The sequence below is a fragment of the Schistocerca americana genome, chromosome 8, assembly GCF_021461395.2.
Source record: "Schistocerca americana isolate TAMUIC-IGC-003095 chromosome 8, iqSchAmer2.1, whole genome shotgun sequence".
Taxonomy (NCBI): domain Eukaryota; kingdom Metazoa; phylum Arthropoda; class Insecta; order Orthoptera; family Acrididae; genus Schistocerca; species Schistocerca americana.
Window position 1 is genome coordinate 324,570,073 of NC_060126.1, and position 21,750 is coordinate 324,591,822.

The 21,750-nt window shown below is 42.0% G+C and overlaps 1 protein-coding gene across 1 annotated transcript in view; it reads right to left on the bottom strand.

The window, feature by feature from the left end:
- Positions 1-21,512, bottom strand: part of LOC124545489 (odorant receptor Or2-like) — a 34,446-nt gene extending 12,934 nt beyond the window's left edge. Inside the window, exons 1-4 of the mRNA XM_047124430.1 lie at positions 20,644-21,512; positions 8,100-8,199; positions 2,149-2,250; positions 764-919 (exon numbers count right to left, since the gene is read on the bottom strand). Of these exons, the coding sequence (XP_046980386.1) occupies positions 764-919; positions 2,149-2,250; positions 8,100-8,199; positions 20,644-21,452 (1,167 nt within the window). The 5' untranslated portion in view covers positions 21,453-21,512. The remainder of the gene's footprint in view (positions 1-763; positions 920-2,148; positions 2,251-8,099; positions 8,200-20,643) is intronic.
- Between the last annotated feature and the right edge of the window lie 238 nt (positions 21,513-21,750).

Consider the following 21,750-nt stretch of genomic DNA (forward strand, 5'->3'; position numbering starts at 1 on the left):
CGAGTCCAGGAAGCGCTCTCGGCTAACTTGGCAAAAAAAAAAAAAAAAAGCACATCAAAGGTGAGACATACACAGTGGAAAAACTATTGACAAAATCCTTCATTGTAGAAAGGGATTGTGTTGAAAAACAAATGTATTTCTACAATAAAAATGCAGTCATTCACTGGAAGATCGAAACATCTTCACTTTGCTCTCTTACGTGGAGCACTTACAGTGGTATTCTAAGAGAAAAACAATGTTAAAGCCTCTGGTAAAATTGCCAATATGTAAGTTGGATTTTAACTAATAATTTAACAGCGCATCCACTTCCTGTACAAAGTTATGAAGTGACGTCGCCTTTCATTTATTTTGCTGGATTAGTGGCCAAAAGTCTACGTGTTTCACACAAACTAAATAGGCACAAAACGTAGCAGCTGAATTGGGAAACTTAAAAGAGTGCATTCCCTACTCAATCACTCAATACAGGTGTCGAAACTAGTGTTATCGAGTATCGAAACCAACTATTGAGAAGGGAATTTCGGAATATGTGTGTGGGCAGTTGATACATTTGTGTACAGATGCAGATTTAATTTGGACTTTGCATGCAATTCTCAGGGTTATTCATAACTTGAAATTTGTATTACGGAAGAAGTCTGCTACTTATATGAGACTTACAGACATTTGGCCAATAATCACAACCAAATAAAGCGAAACTGACGCCAATAAATTGCCTTGTTGGAAAAGGCAAGTATGCAATGCAACAACAGTGCGTATACGTACTGACCGAAAGAAAGGCTTCCCTGTTGATCGGGCAGACATGTCCGGCAGTCAGAATGAGCGGTTTCTGGGCGCGGCAGATGAGAATCCTCAGGGCGCGCTTGAAGCTCGTTCCTGCATCCACCCACGAGCAGCTGTACGCTGCAGTCGAAACCGCCTCTGCCTGTTGACATCGGAACCACAGCACTGATACCTGTACATACCTCTCTACTCGTGGTTCTTCTACTGCTACAGGGCTGCTTTTCCGCTTTATAGATGGTTACCAAGAAACACAATACACCTCGCTGACAAAATATATGGCAACAACTGCAAACTCTTCTATTACAGAAACAATGGATTGTGAGTAGTGAGTACTTGATGGCTAGTTACATTGTTAGTAATTAATAAGTCACGTTCATCGGAGAACAGACGGCGCCGAGTAATTTTGTTTAAATACGTCACAATAGTCATACTTTTATCTTTATGTAAGTTTAGTTTAGGAAAGCTTACTACGTACGTCTGTGTTTTCTTGAACAATAAATTTTCTTTTGAAGATATTGCTTCGAGAAATACAGAGTTTCTTCTTTGCTCCTCTTCACCCATGTAATGTTTTGATTATGTCACACCATCATCAGCGTGTTTCCTTTTATTTTACTGACAAACAGAAAGTAAGTGCTGATGACCGTTTGTGTGCAGCCTGATTTATTTATTTATGAATTTCATCCTATTACTGAATGTTTACCGAAAGAAAAAGAGGAACAACTCTTTTGCTTCTTGACGTGGAGGGAAACTCCACCTGCAAACAATGGCAGTCTAATAAAACTGTAGGGGGAGACTATCAATATGATTTGATTGAACTAAGGATATCTAAAAGAGGAAGTGATAGTACGTATTCAGGTCTCACAGTTCATAAATGTAAAGATTTTCTAAATAGCTGTTGCAGAAGGTGGTGACCAGAGTTTCAGTTGACAAAACTATTTATTGAATCAGCCTAGTCACACCATTGAAGCTATGTTTTTTTTTTTTTTTTACAGCATGTCTCTTAACCCAGTTTTCTGCATTTTGAAATATGTGGAATTTAACAGTAACGTTGAAAAGAAAATATATGATCTTCAATGATTTTCATGTCTTCCGCTATATCCAATGCGTGTAATGTATTCATGTTCAATATGAAGACCTAGAAGGAAAGTGTTCAAGTCTTTCCTTAGAGAAAAATGATTCCCCTCAGACTTCTAAGTGACATGGTTCTACGTAATATCTGCATTAACCACTAACAGTTTTATTGAAGTACCAGAAACGGCAGGGTAAAGAAACGATTATACACAAAATACGTGGGATGTCTGCGAAGGAAAACAAGAAAAAACGTGAAAGCAAAAATTAATAGAATAGAGTTTAATGTGACGTGGTTCTCACCTGATCTTTTACTTGGTGAGCAGCCCAGCAATAAAGATAAACCTGGCCTCCCAGAATGGGAAGAAAAACGAGGCATTTAATTACTGCAGTGATGTCAGAGCTCTGTGAAAAAAGAAATCATGGGAATCGCACATCAAAAGAAATTGCATAATATTGCCAACTCTTGTATCTACTAGACTCAGTTATGTATACCGTCACTAACGTGGGCAGGTAGTAAGCGTGAGTACACACGTAAAAAAAAAAATCTGCCTCGAGTTGCCAATGTTTCGCGCTGGCCTGTTGATGTAGAGATCTTCGTCATACAGGATGTCCCACTTACGGTGAATGCCATTAAAATTGTAATTTCCTTCAAACATATCGGAAAGGGATTTTCCTTACATTGTAGTATGCAAAGGAGCAATAATTTCCTGTATAGTTAACAATCATAACTTTTATTCTCTACGCATAATCACAAGGAAGTGTTCTTCAAGTTTAATTAGACAGCTCTTGAAAAGGAGAAGAAAATAAACTATCGCTAGTTAACGCCACATCAAAAAATAATTTTGGTATCAGCATAACAAAACTCACATCCCGTACTATCACTAGTGAAAAATATTATGTCGAAATCGTCAGTTTGTGAACTGAGAGTGCTGTTAATGTCTAATACGTACATAAGAGTCTAAAAGGAGCTGTCACCAATGCTTGGGATAAAGATAACCCGCTTAGCAGCAGAACAGTTAGTCCCCATCTCGCCCTCGCCTATTTTTGGGCTCATTACATCTTCAAAATCTTAAAAGGATTTATGTGCCCACATTAGTCACTGAGTCACACACAGCGAAGAATATGAACTGTAGTGCATGTGCTGAATTGTGTGCCAGAGAAGTTAACCAAAAATACCCACTTTACCATCAAAGTTAGTGAACAGCCATTGTCATGAAAAAGGATGCTGCCAGAGTAGACCGCCAACGTTATTCTCAGTATTATTTCCATTTCTGAATCACATGCAAAAACGTAGGGGTGAGTGTTGTATGTTGGAATACTTTTTAGACTTTCACCTCTAGACAGCACTACAATAGGAATTTTATATATTTCCGTACACCATTTTAAAATGGTAGCATGCACTTTATGTGTGCTAAAATCGTTTTGTGAAATTACAGTAATTATTTCGGTAAAATAAGGTTTCTTCAAATGTGAAAAAAATGTTGCAAGATCAACATGGTCAACTTCATAGAAAGAAATAATCTAGTGAGATTTGAGATTGTTGCGATCGAGAAAATCTTATCAATAATGTGCTTAATAGTCTACGTTTTACATTATTACTCAACTACACACCAATAATCAGTAAGTGAAATTTAATTAAGAAGAATTATTACCAGAAACCAAATACAAATAAAAAACATTTTGAAATACAAGCTCTTGGTAACCAACACAAAGTTCCATTTTCAAGACAGGGAAAATTGTTAAAAAATTAAAGAAACTCTGATAATTTTCGAATATCACGTGTTACATGGAAGAACTTCAATTCTAAAAATAAACATAATTTTTTTCAACATAAAACTTTGTAACAGAACATATAACAGTGTCCTCAAAATAGCTATATTATACTACACAAAAATTAAGTATCTAGTTCTCATAATATTTACAAACGTTGCACTCAACAGAACTTCATCCCTCACGACAAGAAAAACAGTAGAAAATGTAAGATACTGCCTACGGTGGTTTCTAGTGTACATACCTTTATGTGATTTTAAAATCGGTCACTAGATTCAAACACCGACCAGGAACCATTATGTGGCCACTATCTTCAGGTATAACTGTCTACCTTTTCCACCCCTGCGTGGTTGCCTAACTCATCTTCTAACCCCCTCCATGTCTTGGGCTCTAAACTCGGCCAAAATATGGAAACAGCATGAAACGGCTCATCCATCCAAACGACATTCTTTCATTGCTGCATAGTCCAAATTTTGTGGCGTCGACATCACGATTTCTTGTTACGGGCATTTGAATCGTTGTACGGGCCATATTCGGTCAGAAACTCTCGAAGTAGGAAGTAGATTACAGCAGAGTTAGTTGCAGGCGTGGGCAAATGTTATACTTTGCAAAACACGACGCAGCCCCGCATGTTCCTAGGCAAGCTGGCAAGGCGAGCTGTAGAAATAGCTGACACAGCAGCACCTAATCGAAAGAGGGTGGAAGCCTTTCAACATCGGCAACCTTGGAAACGTGCCGAAAGTCATGGTCAAGCCCGAGCATTGCGAGAGAAGGGAAAGTACCTAAAGGGACGTGATAGCGATCAGATGGAAAGCTTACTTTTGCAATTAGAGATTTGGTTCTCCCGTAAATGCCATTGCCAGCAACGCATATTACGCAGTACCGAAAAGGAAATGAATCACTTGTTTACCGCAAACCATACGGAGCTGTGAGGTACATGCAGCAAATTCTGGAAGAATTTATCGATCAGCAGCTGAAGGGTAGGATTACTGAGGAGATTAATAGCCTATGGGGGGCTGGAACTGTCGTCGTGAGTAAGAAATCAGCGGATGAATCACAGAAGTGTAGGTTTTGTTGTGATTATCGACATCTGAATGCCAAGACTATAGCGGATGCCTACTCTTTGCCGGAAATTACGGAAATTATAGACTGTTTGGGCGAGTGCAACTGTTTTTCGACGATGGAGTCAAGGAGTGGCTACCATCAGCTAGCAGCTGAATGTGTGTGATGTCCTTAGGTTAGTTAGGTTTAATTAGTTCTAATTCTAGGGGACTGATGACCTCAGATGTTAAGTTTCATAGTGCTTAGAGCCATTTGAACCATTTTGTAATCATCTCTGCTGTTGTCCAATTTTCTTATAACGACAATTGCCACACCACTCTGTAGCCCGCAGCTTGTTATAGTTGTGTACAAAGTCCTACACAGCACATTAACTGGTATCAAAATTAAAGCAACAAGCTGCTATTTCTCCGTCCTGTGTCTAATTCACAATATAATCATAAAAACTGTAAACAGATGTCGTTAGGATCGTGTTTTGCACGGAAGATGGCATTCCGATCAGCGGACAACCACACCAGCAATAACGGCAGGGCACCTATCAAAGCCGGCCGGTGTGGCCGTGCGGTTCTAGGCGCTGCAGTCTGGAACCGAGCGACCGCTACGGTCGCAGGTTCGAATCCTGCCTCTGGCATGGATGTGTGTGATGTCCTTAGGTTAGTTAGGTTTAAGTAGTTCTAAGTTCTAGGGGACTGATGACCTCAGAAGTTAAGTCGCATAGTGCTCAGAGCCAGCACCTATCAAGTGGGCTATTGTTTGCCGGGTAGTCCCACATCCACAGTCACTGTGTACACAGTCACAGAAGGTGCAGGCTGGCACAGGGAAAACAACTACAGGCTCTGTGCTGTGGAGGGCAATAGGAAGAATGGAAGCAGAAGAGCCGCAAGCAAGATGTGGCTCGATGGGTTAATGTGACTCATTATCTTGTTTCTTGGATGAGGCGACAGTTTATTGAGACCGAAACGGTATCCCGGAAACCAGGACAGCCCAATCACGTGTGACATCAGAAAGAGTGGACCGTTATTTGGCTCTAAGGGCACGACTGTACCGCCGTAGTACCGCACTGCAACTCGCATCTGACATCGCAGCATCCTCTGGATGTGTTGTATCGAGACAAAAGCTGTACAGAAGGCTTCAGCAGAGTGGCATTTATTGTTGTAGACATGCTTTTTTTTTTTTTTTTACCTGTGGTGTGTCTTCGCAGAAGGGAACGTCTAGTGTGCAGTAGTCAACATGCCACCTGAACGGTCAAACGGTGGGTCAATGTTGTTTACACAGATGAGTCCCGATTTGGTCTGAAGAGTGATTCGCGACGGATTCGCATCTGGAGCACACGTGGAACACGATTTCGGGACCCAGACATTATGGAAAGACACCGATGTCGAGGAGGATTTCCAGTGGTGTGGGCAGCGATTATGTTGACTTCTCGAACGCCTCTTCATGAAACTGTGCAGGTGAATCAGCAAGATTTAACTGCTGTCAGGTACCGTGAGGAGATCTTGGGTTCTCATGCGCAGTTGTTGCAAGGTGCTGAGGGCCCAGAATTCGTATTGGTGGACTATAATGCTTGATTTCATAGAACACGGGTGGTTGATGTTTGCTTGGAAACGGAACACATTGCACGTATGACGTGGCCTGGTCACTTTCGCAATTAGAATCCCATAGAGCATATCTATGATGCAGTAGGAAGACGGGTTGCATCACGTCAGCATTCACCAACCACTCTCGAAGACTTATGAGCAGCTCTGCAGGAAGAATGGGTATTATTGCCTCAACATGAGATTGATGACATCATTCACAGCATGTCCCGTCGATGTCAGGCTTGTACGGTGCTAGAGCTCTTCACGCCCCATACCGAGCATATTAAGCAGTTGTCAGACTTTGTGTGGAAATTCGTTAAGTTGAAAAAAAAATGGAGAACGTTTTTGTCTACCGTTATGCATGTTGCAGTTGATCACTTGTTTGTACTGTTTTGTGACAAAATAAACGCAACCTTGCAAAATTTCCGTTTGTTGCTTTAAGTTTGGACACCAGTGTGCTAGTAAGGTCCCAGCGACCATAGTAGGTCCCATGGAGTAGACAATCTCCAAAAAAATACGTATGTCCTAAACGTAGTACGATCTGGTGGAGAATGTTCCTGTAGAATCTATGAAGAAGGGTAAAAAGCAATGAAGAGGGATTTTACATAATGTCACAGGGAATAAAAAGGAGATGTAACAGGCACACACCGAACGTCGTCATGTGGAGGTGAGCACACCCTATCACATGCTGTCTACGTTACGGTCCACCAGCTAAAATATTTTGACCACCATAACAGCATTGCATCAAGAAAAATGGGAAGCTGTTCATGGGTTCCCGTTAAAACCTAGGAAACAACATGATACTACAGGCAGCATAGTCCATGACCTAAATATTTAACTAACAAATAACTTGCACATGGTATGAAAATTAGATGGACGAAATAGGAGAACACTATCGTGTAGTGGAGGAACGTCAATAAGTAAACTACATCGTACTGAAAAACTGGATGATATGCTGCAAATACAAGAGGGACGTTAAACTTGATAACAATGGAAGAATCGTACCTAAAACAGAGGCAGGCACCGTTGTAGGAAGTGCACACCAGAATGTCTAAGCTTCACAGAAAAACACAGGTATCCAGCCAGCAAACAGCGTGGGGATACGTGACTGAACGTGCGTACGGACACGGAAGCGGGAATGTTATGGAACGTATGTATCAAACACTCGCGGGATGGACGAGAATGCTAGGTTGATACCTTGCAATTAATATACAACAAAAATGTTAACATATGCTTAAATGAGACTAGGGTGACATATGTCAATAAATAAAAGCGCCAAAAAACGAAGAAACAGAAAAATTGTACAGTTTTGGCTTATAGGTAAAATTGGAAGTGAAAAATTAAAAGTTACAATAGCCGGTTAAACTAGAAAATCACTGACATAATGATTATGTGAGGACATGCAGGTAACCGATTCAGCTATGAATAGCACATACGATGACGCTATTTTAAAAAGTCTCATACAGGAAAGGTATCAACTGGGGAAAATATCAGGAACACAGTAGTGCCAAAGAATAAAATAAATTATAGCTTAAGCGGTTTTACATCTCAAAATGATTTATCGCGTTTTTGGTTGTCCAGACAGTAAAGTTATGTGGATCATTGCTGCTGTTGATATTGACCATCCCGCAAGCCTACGACAAAAAAGGCATCTTCATTTGTTCAAGCTAATTGGGGGTCGAACGCCAACCAGCAGATACTTGCGAAAAGATAAAAGATCTGTGTGATAGGTGTTTTATAGCCCACTTCTTTCGTGGATGACGAAGTACTCGCTAATAAATATCTCTACATCAGTTGCTCATGAGCGTAGCTATAGATTTAACTGAAGATCGTAAAAGCCCTTACGTATGTTGTCTGGAACAGCACCACACAGCCAACGAGGACGTTGAAGGCAAACAGTGTCATTGCTATTGGGCTCATGGTGTCATTTAGCAGCCTGGCGAACCTGTAACACAAGAAGGATTTCAGTGAACTGTGCGATTTTCATCGTTATCACACATAGCCCTTCATGTGAAAAACTTTTGAACTCAAGACAGCCTCTCAGTCTAGCCTAAATTGTGAACTTCACAATTTTAATAAGTTTGAAAAGTTGTGTCAGCTGTTATAGAATGGAAATACAAGTTTCAAACTAACTTTCATACACATTTTACATAACAAACAACTTTGTTCCTGAAACGGGAACGGTCAGACTTGTTATGTCGAAGCCTGTCATAGTTGTCTCCACTTGAAATAACCAAGCCAAAATTAAACTGCCGATACACACTGAAAAGTTACCTGAAAAAAAGAAAAATCTCGAAAACCAATATTTCTTACGCCTATTGCTAGCTGATGCCGCGGCACTTTGCGTGCATGGTCGGAAAAACGGGTTCGTCTTATCGTCGGAACTGTGCAAGGGGATCTCGATTTAAAGCTTTGTTAAAAATGAGAGCAAATATTCGGTTTTCTGTAGTACTTTCTTTTAATTTTTGGCGAATGTTTTGAACCATCTCGTTGTAACCATACTATGAACTGAAATCATATTAAGTAAGGACAATCTCGCTACGAATGTTCCGTCGTTTGCTATGGAGGTATAAAATAGGAGCCAGCAGACGCCATCAGAAGAAAATCTCATGCGCGAAATAATGGTTAACTTTAGGACGAAAACTTAGTGCAAACATATGGGTGGGAACGACAGAAGCCCTCAGTGTTCGGCGTTACACCTATTTAGTTACAGTTGCAATCACAGTTCAAAAGCAAGAATACGGAGTGAATTACACTTTGGTTGATTACGCACCAGTTAAAGTGTCACGGAGTTTGGGAGCGATAATTTCAGTGACAAGGGACAAGTATTACTCTTTTGTCATATGAACGAAGCATTGATTCTGACAGAAAAGGTTCCAAGTACTACAGAATCTGAACGCTGAGAAGAACGAACAAAAAGCTGTCACAAAACCCACCTTACGTCAGAAATTCGTAAGTACTTTACTTAGGGAGCAGGTCGACGTCCCAGTTCCTGTTATGTCACGTGACTTATTCGCCAAGCAGCTATATTCACTATTTATACGAGTAAGTGTAAACATTCCTTTGCGGAAAATAAATATTATTTATCTTAAAGCTTTCTTAAAGAAGGATTCTAATAAAACAGTGCCTGGTGGATCTACCCATCGTTAAACGTGTGTGCCCGAGAAAACATTCGGATTTCAGTAGACGACACCACAGAAGCTGCAGGCCAGTGTGTATGTAGTGCAGTAGTCAGTGTTGTGAAATCACGAAGTAAAACTTACTTGTTAAATATTCAAATTTTAGAGGGAATAAACGTTTAAACCATTCTACAATCGTAATTTTTGACGGTTCCTTACTTTTTGTGGTAGAATACTGTGGAATGCGACAGATTTCTGTTATTTCTTAGACACACTGATTTGTACATTGTAAAAGCAGCAAATGCAGTAAAAGTTCTTAGTGTAAGTTACATTATGTAGTTTGTAAGCCTAGGGACCGATGACATTAGCAGTTTGGTCCCATAGGAACTTACCACAAATTTCCATCTGCTTTCTTACAGACAAATGCATCATCTGCGAACAATCTTAAAGCGTTTCTCCGTTTCTACTGAATCATTGATACACACTGTAAACAGTAACGCTACTATTATAATTCCTTGGCGCTTTCCAGAAATTATCTTTACATCCATCGATTTTTTTTTTTTTTTGTTGTTGTTAAGAGTGACTTGTTGGAATCTATCTTCAAGAAAGTCCTGCATCCAGTCGCTAATCTTAAACGATACACAGTAAGCTCGTATGTTTTTCTTCTTTTTTTCTAAACGGCATTGTGGGTGGTGTCAAACGCCTTTCTGAAGTCAAGGAACATCGCATCAATTTGAGTGCCATTGTCTACAGGGCTATGTATCTCAAAGAGAAACAGAGCGATCTCCGTTTGCGGCATCTATGTAGATTTTTGTATACGAGATTTTCATTCCCCAAAAATGTCCTTATTCTTCAGCATAAAACCTCTTTCACAACTCTGCAACAGATTGACGCCAACGATATATACCTATAATTATGAGCAGCTGTCCTTCTAACCTTCTTCAAAACGGAAATGACTTGCGCGTTTTCAGTCACTTTGTACCTTTCGATGCGCCAGCGAAGTTGCATAAAGGGGAGCAAGTTCTTTCGGATAATCTTTATAGAGACTTGCAGGTGTCTTATCCGGTCCTGATGCCTTTCCACTACTAAGTGACTGTAATTGCTTTTCCGTTGTGCAATTGGTTACCTGCCATTTAGACGTCCGTACAATGATTGAAAGGAGGTCTTCCACGGTGAAACAATTTCGGAAGGCCAAATTCAACATTTCGGCCTTCTCTGCGTTGTCTTTTGTTTCGATGCTAGTATGGTCACTGAGTTACTGAACACACGATTTCGAATCTCTTAGGAATTTTACTCATATCAGTTTGCCAAAATTTTACTTTCAAAGTCATTGCACGCTTCTGTCATAGATCTCCTTACGCTCATTTTCATTTCGTTCAGGTATTGTTTGTCAGCTAGGTTTTGACCTCTGTTGAGTCTGTGATGAAGCTCTCTTTGCTTACGTAGCCGTTTTCTAACGCCATCTTTAAATCACGGTGGGCCTTTCAGCTTGCTCGGAGCATACTTGTCTAAGGCATACCGAACGATGCCTTTGAATTTACTTCCATTTGTGTTCTACATCTTCATCCTCAGTACTGAATAATTGATGCTGAGTACTCAGATACACTCCAGTTCTTATACTATCACCCGTGCTACGAAAATGTTTTTTTCTACCCTTTACAACAGTCCTTAGAATACCCGGACTCATAGTTACTATCACAGCCTTATCATCACTGACCTTCCTTTACATTAAATGATTGGATAAATTCAGGTCTATTTGCAGCTAGGAGGTCTAAGACGTTTCTTTTCGCAGTTGGTTCTCTAATTATCTTCACGAAGACATTTTCAGACTAGACATTCAGAATAATGTCACACGACTCACTGTCTCTGTCACCAGTTTTGATGTAATGACTCACCTAATCTATACCTGGCAAGTTGAAGTCACCACCTATTGCAACGGCATGATCAGGAAAGTTATTAACAATACCCTTGAAGTTCTCTCTGCTGCGCACTACCGCCATAGCTCGTGATCTAATCGCTCTGTAAAAGCATCAAATTAGCATTTTGGACCGACGTCTGCGGCTTAATCCAAAGGTTTTGCTTCAGAGGTAATACTGGTTCTCATCAGATCACCAAAGTTCAGCTCCGTCGGGCTTGGCTCATACTTCGATGGGTGACCGCGTCTGCCGAGCGCTGTTGGTAAGTGGGGTGCACTCAGCCCTTATGAGACCAGTTGAGGAATTACTTGACTGAGAAGTAGAGCCTCTGGTCGCGAAAGCTGACAAGGCCCAGGAAAGCCTGTGCTGACCACATGCCCCTCCACATCCGCGTCCAGTGGCGCCTATCGGCTGAGGGTAACGCGGGGATTGGTCTGTACGGTGGGGCCTACCGAGGCCTCTTCGGACAGAGTTTGACACTTAACTTCACCCAGATTAATTCACATTCGGATTCCGTGATGCCGCTAGATATTATCGAATTCGGTAATTATTTAATTCCGAAGTTAGGATTTCGTGGCTAACCACTGCTAGTTTCAACCAACTTTCTATTCTCAACCTTATTTGTGCATTGTAACTTTCAGTAAGCGATACTAGTTCTGGGACCTTTCCTTGGATGCTCCCGCAGTTTTCTAGTATCGCAATAATTTCTTCTGCATCGGACCCGCGAGGACGAGCATTCTCTGAGAACATTATGGCTGAGGCACCTTCGGTTTTGGCAGGCAAATCGTCTCTGATCTCAATGTGTGGTCTGTCAAACCTACAAAGTGGTATAGTGCACCGCCCACTTCTTCAGTTAAGGAGCTCTTGGCGCAGTCGGCGGGAAGACTCGCACCACTGGCAGCCACTCAGCCGTAGTTACCACTCCGTCAGTGGCCTTTATAGAGGCCAACGCCAACCTTCCCTCTCTGCCATATCTGGGAATCTCCTCCGCCCCACTACCTGCCTCTGGTATAATGGCGGAAACGGGGAAAGACTTACAACATCCAGTTCAAGTCCCGTAAGTAGAAATGAAAGATGTAAAAAATAAAAATAACAGAAAAAGTAAAAGAAGCTCTCCTCGTGCTTGGCTGGACACCTTCTGATTCTAAGTTGGTCCCTGGTCGGACAGCCCGCATTAACTGAAGAACGAAAAGTTTGTGCGTGTGCGTGTGTGTGTGTGTGTGTGTGTGTGTGTGTGTGTGTGTGTGTGTGTGTCATCAGACTTGAGACTGGTTTGATGCAGCCCCCCACGTATTCCTCACCTGTGCCAACTTCTTCATCTCGGTGTAGCACTTGACAACTTAAGTCATGAGTTATTTTTGGATGTACTCCAATTTCTCTCTTCATCTACAGCATTTACCGTCTACAACTCTCTCTAGTACCACGGAAATTATTCCCTGCTGTCCTAACAGATGTCCTATCATCCTATGCCTTCTTCTTCTTAGTGTTTTCCACGTATACGTTTCCTCTCCGATTCTACGTGGAACCTCCTCATTCCTTACCTAGTCAGTCCACCCAATTTTCAACATTCGTCTGTAGCATCTCATCTCAAATGCTTCTATTCTCTTGTGTTCCCATTTTCCCACAGTTCATGTTTCACTACCATATAATACTGTGCTCCAAACACCATTCTCATAAATTTCTTCCTCGAATTAATGCCTCTGTTTGATACTAGCAGACTTCTCTTAGCCAAGAATGCTCTTTTTACCAATTATGGTCTGCTTTTGATGTCCTCTTTGCTCCGTCCGTCATGGGTTATTTCACAGCCAAGGTACCACAATTCCTTAACTTCATCTGTTTCGTGATCACCAATTCTGATGTTAATTGTCTCTCTGTTGTCATTGCTCCTACTTCTAATTACTTTCGTCTTTCGTAGATTTTCTCTCAGTCCATATACTGAGCTCATTTGACTGTTCATCCTATTCAGCAGATCCAGTAATTCTTGTTCACTGAAGAAACCGATGTCATCAGGGTATCTTATCATTGACATCCTTTCACCTTGAGTTTTAATTCCACTCTTGAAACTTTCTATTATTTCGATTATTGGTTCATCGATGTGTAGATTAAACAATAGACTACATCCCTTTGTTACGCTCTTACTAATCCGAGCACTTCTTTCTTGATCTTGCACTCTTGTTATTCCCTTTTGGCTCTTGTACATGTTGTGTATTACCCATCTCTCCTTATAGCTTTCCCCTATTTTCCTCCGAATTTCAAATACAGTGCACCATTTGACATTGTCAAATGCTTTTTCCAGGTCGACAAATCTTATGCCTCTCTGGTGTCTTTACCTTTCCTAAATCCAAACTAATAGTTATCTAACAAATACCAATTTTCATTTGAGTCTTCTGTATATTATTCTTGTCAACAGCTTAGATGCATGTGTGCGATAGTTCTCGCACCTGTCACGGCTTCCAGTCTTCGGAATTGTGGGGACAATATTTTTCCGAAAGTCAGTGGTATATCGCCACACTCACACAATCCACTCACGAACGCGAATAGTCGTTTTGTTGTAACCACCGACAATGATTTTAGAAATTCTCGTGCAGTATTATCTATCCCTTCTGCCTTATTTGATCTTAAGTCTTCCAAAGCACTGATAAATTCTGATTACAATAATGGATCCTCTACATCTTCTATATCGTCTACTGTTTTTTCTTCTATCGGATCAGAGAATTCTTCCTGATCCTAGAGACCTTCAGTGTACTCTTTTCACCTATCCGCTTTTTCCTTTGTATTTAACAGTTAAATCCCCTATGCTCTCTTAATTTTACCATCCTTGCTTTTAAATTCACCGACGAATGTTTTCACTTTTCTGTATGCTGATTCAATTCTTCCAACAATCATTTCTCTTTCGATTTTTCCTCACTTTTAGTGCAGCCATTTCGCATTAAATTCGCTTTACCTCCCTGCACATTTCGTTTCTAAGCGACTGGTATTTATGCATTCCTGAATATCTCGGAAAATATTTGTACTTCCTTCTTTCATCGGTCAATTGACGTATTTCTTCTGTTACCCATGGCTTCTTCATAGTTGCCTTCCTTATACCTGTATTTTTTTTCTAACTTGTGTGACTGCCCTTATTAAAAATGTCAATTCCTCTTCAGCTGAAGTTCCTACTGAGCTACTCCTTGTAGTTGTATCTAAAGAGTGAGAGAACGTCAAGTGTATCTCTTCAATCCTTAGTATTTCCGTATTCGACTTCGTTGCGTATTGATTCGTTCTGACTAGCCTCTGAAACTTCAGCCTACTCTTCATCACTACTAAATTTTGATTTGAGTCTATCTCTGCTCCTGGCTATGTCTTTGAATCCAGTATCGGATTTCGGAATCTCTGACTGATCATGATGTAATGTGACTGAAATATTGACGTACTTCCCGGCCCTTTCCAAGTATACCTCCTCATCTTGTGATTCTTGAACAGAACATTTGCTGCTACTAGATGAAATTCATTGCAGAAGCAATTAGTCTTCCCTCTCTCTCTCGTTCCTAGTTCCAATCTCATATTCTCTGCAACCCGTTCTTCTACTACTTCGCCTAGTACCGCATTCCAGTCCCCCGCATGAGTATTAGAGTTTCATCTGTCTTTACGTATTGAGTTATATGTTCAACGTCTTCATGAACTTTCACTGTGTAATGGATCTGGGAGATGTTATTTTTTTACCGTATTTGTCGATACCGAATTGTAAATGTTATCTTATATTTTTGTCAGAATTTATTATAATTTGTCTTATTATTTGTTAATTTACTTCTGTTTTTGAGAGTAAAAGCATATTGATTACTATTAGAAAATGTATCGAAGAATAGCAAAGAGACTGATTACAAGTGGAAACTTGTGAATTGTGTAAAATATCTTTGACGTTGGAGTCGTCTTTGACTATAGTCAGTCGGCAGCTAACTCTTGGTGTGTGTTGACGGAAGAACAATGTGAAGGTCGCAGTCATAAATAATTTTGAATTATGTTACTATTATTTTTGTATTAACTAAAAAGAAGAAACTACATTTGAAGAAACTGTATTTGAAACACCAAAATGAGAGAAACACGTTGAACCACGTCATTTCTGCAGCTGACATAGGTGCATTGTGGATACTTAGACAACTGAAGCCAAGACTAATATCGCCTTGCAAACGTCTAACGGAAAAGGTACTGTCACGAAATATGGCAAATTTAAGTAAATAAAAAAATAGTGACCATATTTTCAACTTGTGTCTTAGCCGGGAAGCCATATTTCAACTGTCACTTCATCTTCGGCTTGTGATGTCGGAATGTAGTTCCCTTTCTATTCTGATGAGACCAACCATATCACTGAACTGTTGGCAGTATCTCGTTCTCTGCGCTACCTTCCTATTTAGCCTATTGTGCCTTAGCATTTCCCTTCTGGCTTTCTTACCACGTTCAAACTTCTGACATTCCGCTCCCCACCCGTAGAATGTTATCCTTTCGTTGATGATTAAGTCCTTTCCTTGTGGTCACCTGTATTTTGACAGTCCCCTCCCGGAGATCCGGAGTAGGGAACTTTTGCCAATGGAAAGATCATCGTGACACTTTTTCAGTGACGGGCCACATGTCCTGCGGATACACATTACGCTTCTTTAATGCAGTGGTTTCAGTTGCCTTCTGGATCATTGCTGATTCTTCCGCCTTTAGGGTTAGTTTCCCACCCCAAGGGCAAGAGGCTGTCCTGAACCTCTGGCTCCTCCTCTGCCATCTTTGACATGGCCGTTGGCAAAATGACGGTGACTTCCTACGCTTGGAAAAAACAAAAAACTCGACAGTAGCAACACGCACTGCAAAGTGGACTACAGTACCCAGCCCTTATGGATTTCGTCTTTCCACGAAAAAGGATTGTTGAACATCAGATATCAGCAGACAACATTCGCCATACAGACATTTAGACTCCAAAATTACCTAATGTTGTTTGACCAGCCATTGATGACTACTTTGAGAATTTGTTAGTGTTATATGTCACTGAACAGTGTATGTTGTCTAACCTGGAATGGGAAAAGTATGGTACTTTGTTTATCAGTGAGATACAATGATAAACCAATGGCGACCACAACACTTCATCCTCGTACATATCTTCGCTGATGTAAAACACATCATTCTACTAAACAACTGCCCATAGCTCTAATGTTACGCATTTTAGAGCCTTGTTTACTACGCATTTTTTCTGGTTTCGGTCCAGTTGCTTATCTTACACTCTTCAACACAACAGTGCCCGAAAACGTATTCGTCTGTCAGAGGTGCCAGGACGATTTTCGCTTTGTATCTTCCGACTCGGTCGTTCCTGGACCTGGGTCCTTTATCTCAAACTGAACACAAATAGTTGTTCAATATCTTAAACTCCGAACCTTCTGGCTCGTTCCACTTCTGCCACGAATACATAAAAAACGAGTAAATCAGTACGGTACTTGCGGTATTGCTCAGAACATTTCGTGAGTGAGGATGCTTTATGTGAGTAGTGCCTACTGTTCCACAGTTTCTCCAGATCATTTTCACAGACTATGAATGGTGCACGTTACTGTTTCTGTCCAGTTTTTTTGTGTCATCGTGGGACTTGCGTAGTATGTACGTGTGTATTTCTGTACTATACGAGGGGTGTCAAGTAATGCAAAACATTTTTGTGAATCCAGGTTGGTTTTATTCTGGATCCCAGTAAACCTTTTTGGTTACAAAGCCCTATTGTCAAACATAATTCCTTTCAACACGACGGCCTTGAACCACCTTACTGGGAAGGCATGTATGTTCCCAAGGTACCACTCAACTGGTAGACGCCGGAGCCTACGTCTCGCTGCATGGTAAACTCCCCATCACTCAGGTACTGCTTCCCGCGGAGTGCATCCTTCATTGGGCCAAGCAGATGGAAGGTGCGAGATCCGGGCTGTAGGGTGGATGAGGAAGAACAGTCCAATGAAATCATGTGAGCTCCTCTCGGATGCACAGACTTGCATGGGGTCTAGCGTTGTCAGGAGAAGGAGAAGTGCTTTTGCATTTTTGTAGCCACGAACATGGTGAAGTCGTTTCTTCAGTTTCCTGAGGGTAGCACGACCGTGTGCGGCCGGTCGGCATGCGGGACATCTGACGGGTTTGCGCGACCTTGTTGCGATGATAAAAGACGCCTTGCCAACGGCTCACCGTGCTTTTGTTCATTGACAGGTCTTCGTGAACATTCTGCAGACGCCTACGAATATCTGTGATGCTCTGGTTTTCCTCCAAAAGAAACTCAATGAGAGCTGTCTGCCAGCAATGGACGTCCGTTAAGACGCCATTTTGAAGACTACGAATTACGTCACCACCTGTCGGAACTTCATGAAACTGTAGAATCTGAATCGGGACTGTTCCACGATGTCCCAAAACCAATTCCACATTTTTAACGGAAACTGGCCGAAAAGAAAGTGTTGTATTACGCCCGTCTACCTCTTGTACGACAGACAGTACGGAGGTGCTACACGGCTGTACCAGACACGCACCCTATGAGTCTCAAAAGTTTCGTTGTTATGACCCATGAAGATATTTATTTGTTTCAGTGCTAATGATCTGAAATCGTTCGTCTGATGACTCTGGAACCTAACGGAATTCTAGACGTCATCAGCAGCATATCGATACTAAATAAAAATAAGTAGTGATTGACATCTCGTTGAATCGGGTGTACTGCCGGTGGTCTGCGTTTATCCGACACACTATTTCGAAGTCGTACCTCGACGTCTTCATCAGGTGCTTCCTGTGACCGAACGACAGGCTGACCGTGTCCCGTATTTATGTCTGGACGGTGTCTGTCGTTCCCTATGGCGTCCGCTCCCGCTGCGACTGTGTCGGTTGGTCGCCAGATGGTGCGTCTTCCGTCCGCGCCCGCTTCCGCTGTTTTCCCCGGTGGCGGCCGATTCATGGCTCTGAGCACTATAGGACTTAACTTCTAAGGTCATCAGTCCCCTAGAACTTAGAACTACTTAAACCTAACTAACCTACGGACATCACACACATCCATGCCCGAGGCAGGATTCGAACCTGCGAACGTAGCGGTCGCTCGGTTCCAGACTGTAGCGTCTAGAACCGCTAGGCCACCCCGGCCGGCCCCGATTCATGGCGTACCCTACAAGGTACGAGCCCGCCAGGCGCGTTCCTAGCACTGTCGACAGGCTGCGTTTGCTGTTGGTGACCGTTCCGACATTAACGTTGAGTTCAAAGAAACAGAAAACCAATATTATCTGTCGATCTCTCCACTATTCTAAAGATCATCGTGTTACAATATAATACGGTCATGCCAACTAAAATTTTTTGCCAGTTTTGTAGATTGTAAATGTTACGTGTTTTCTGTATACATTAATATATTTTTTGTAAATAGGAAATAGAATATATTTTCGTAATATATGCAAATTATTTCTGTAATGTGATGTAACTGTACTGGGTCGATGCTGGTAGGGAATTTAGGAAGTTAGCTCCGTCTCTGGACACGAGTATGTTGACCTCAGAGTGAGCGCGAGAGCAACTGGACGCAAGAGTTGCAGGTCCAGTGGAAAATTAGGCCTATGTAAGGGAAGTTGTTAAATGCGTGGCGCAGCGGCACGACAAGCGGGAGCAGGCGCACAAGGCTCCAGAAACATGAAGATACTGCCCCGTGACTGGTCATCGCTAATTACGGTGTGCCCGCTATATGTGGAGCCACAGGATCATAGTCGAAGACAGCGCCTTGTCTACAACGAACTGTAAGATCGTTTGATTTCTGTTCAGTTTCTGAAACATTGTGACGCGTTACCTAGTGACTTTAAGTGAACTTTAAGCAGTAAGTGTTGTATGTAAACTTTTCCATTCGCATTCTATTAATTATGCTACGTCCTTGTGTGAGGATCCAAATCCTTTCCTGCTATGAGATATTCGAGTGTCGTTACTTAAAACTAAAAGATTATTACGAAGAAAGAAAAATAATGCCAGTTTGTCTCCTCATTGATTTGAACGCATAGCTGGCCGGAGTGGCCGCGCGGTTTTAGGCGCTACAATCTGGAACCGAGCGACCGCTGCGGTTGCAGGTTCGAATCCTGCCTCGGGCATGGTTGTGTGTGATGTCCTTAGGTTAGTTAGGTTTAATTAGTTCTAAGTTCTAGGCGACTGATGACCTCAGAAGTTAAGTCGCATAGTGCTCAGAACCATTTGAACCATTTTGAACCATTTGAACGCCTAATTGAAAGTAAGTATTAAAGATTCCTGAGTAACTTAACTGTTCTGTTCTATCATAACAACCAGAGGCAAAGTTCGTTCTAGAAATCTAAACTGAAGTAAAAGCAAAGTTAACTTTGATCCTATTTTTCTTGCAAATCAACATTATAACTAAACCTACAAATAATGCACATTTTTGTTTTGCGTTTATTGTCGAAGTGCTATTTCGTGTTAGCTCTGCTGGCACTCTGACATTGTAAATGTGTTGAAGATCAGTGGACGTTTATCCAGTTGAGTGCTTTTCAAGTTAATCATCACATTTCAAAGTCTTCAGCTTGAAATTCTAGAAACTTCGTGCATGTAGGTAAACGTTACTGTGAGGTTACTTACTGTGACAGCAAAAGTTGCCTTCATCATTCTCCCGTTACAAGAGTTTATTACTATTCTAACTTATTACTTTTTGTTTTATTAACAATTCAAAGTAACTGCTAACATTTCCCACTATTACATTGTACAGTGTTATGTTCTTGGAAACATGAGTGCGAACCTTCCTTTGCCACATGTGCAGCTAAGCTGATACACAATCTCTGCTGTACTCTTTACCGTTTAGCTGGTGAACAGGTAGTGCCCGGGCTGGCGACTGCGTTAATCATCTCTAAGTTATTTCACTTGAGTTTATTGTGGATTATTGGAGTTCTTAGATACCCATTTCCGTTTCTTGCTTTACGTGTGTTTCCGCACTGTTTTACGTACATTGATCGAAATTCAAATAAGCAGAGCGTAGAGAAAGTTGTAAGTAGTTTGTTGTATAGTTCTCGCCAGTAACCGGCGATTGACTTCAGAAACAATTGCCTTGTCGAAATTTATTTTTTCTATTAGACGCACACTACTACGTTCAAAATTTCACGTTTTTGGATTAGTAATGCGGGTGGCTACAAACTGCTTTCACAGTCTTATGTTAATTTTAAGAGTGCCTCCTGAATTTCTTGCCCCTACTTTGCAGCGTGATTTACGATGCTGTTGGTTCCAAACAGAGTCTCGATTTCAGTTTGGCTGTTTTCCACTTCAGTTTGTTTCTAGCACGCTCTGACATAGAACACAATTTTGAAGGCTACAAAATCGCCCACATCACGCTTATGACGAATACAATTGAATGTAACGTACCTGAGGATTTCCTGATGACTTTTGACACAAAAGCACAGGTTGCTGTACATTTTCTCGTGAGCCACAGAAGATGCGCTCGCTATTCGGCGACCTTCACCTGCTCCACTCTCGTCTACCCTCAGCTTCCCGACCCTCAGTGCGAGGACCTCCAGTTGTGCCGCTACCAGTATCATGATCGTCACGAAGAGGCAGTCCATGCCCATGCTTATCTGGGCCATCCACAAGGCTACCACGCATTGGACGGCGTACGACAGTTGGTAGTAGCTGGTGTTATTGTCCCAGGGGTGCTGTACGAAGGGCAGACGCCGCTCGCTGGGGTCGGCGATGAGCGGCATAGGGAACCACACAATGCCTTGCGAAGCCATGAAGAGCAGCATACCCAGCGTGAGGCGAGCCGCTCTCCTGCGAGACCTTTGGACGATGTTCTCCAGCGCAGGATTGCTGGAGCAGCTCTCGCTTTGAAGCGACATCAACGAGTCGACACGCCGGACCATCGAATTGTACCGCGGTCGGTTCAGCATGTAGAAGGCCATCTTCACGTTGCCGCTGCCCATGGTGAACATGTTGGCCACCACCAGTGTGGTGGCTTCGAGGTCTCGCCAGCAGTAGGAGACACACAACGAACCTTCCGCGAAGTTCCAGACACCCATAGCAAAAACGAAGATGACGTACAGTTGGTAAAGGTGGGAAGTACCCAAAGGCCACACACCTACGAGACACAGGTGACGTATGTTGAGATTGAGGACCGATCGCCCGCTGGACGACCAGGTGAAAGGTTTTTCCATATCCGCTGTTCGTCCACTGCGCATTTAATTAATTATACGAATCTACTGCACAGCACTCGACTGCTGCCGTTTGCACATGCTTGGGTTCGGTGCCAGCGTAAGAGTGAATGAGTACTGACTGAACCACACCTTTAACGACGGGGGACACAGGAGTGAGGAACGCAGCTGAAAACTTCAGAACTCTCTCCTCCTAACCCAGTCTTGCTGAAAGAATCCCGTGTACGTGTGAGTGTGTATATATATACACGATGGGCGAGTGACACAAATTACTGAGTCACAGATGAGATTTAAATTATCCAGCAGCACAGCACCATTCTGTTAC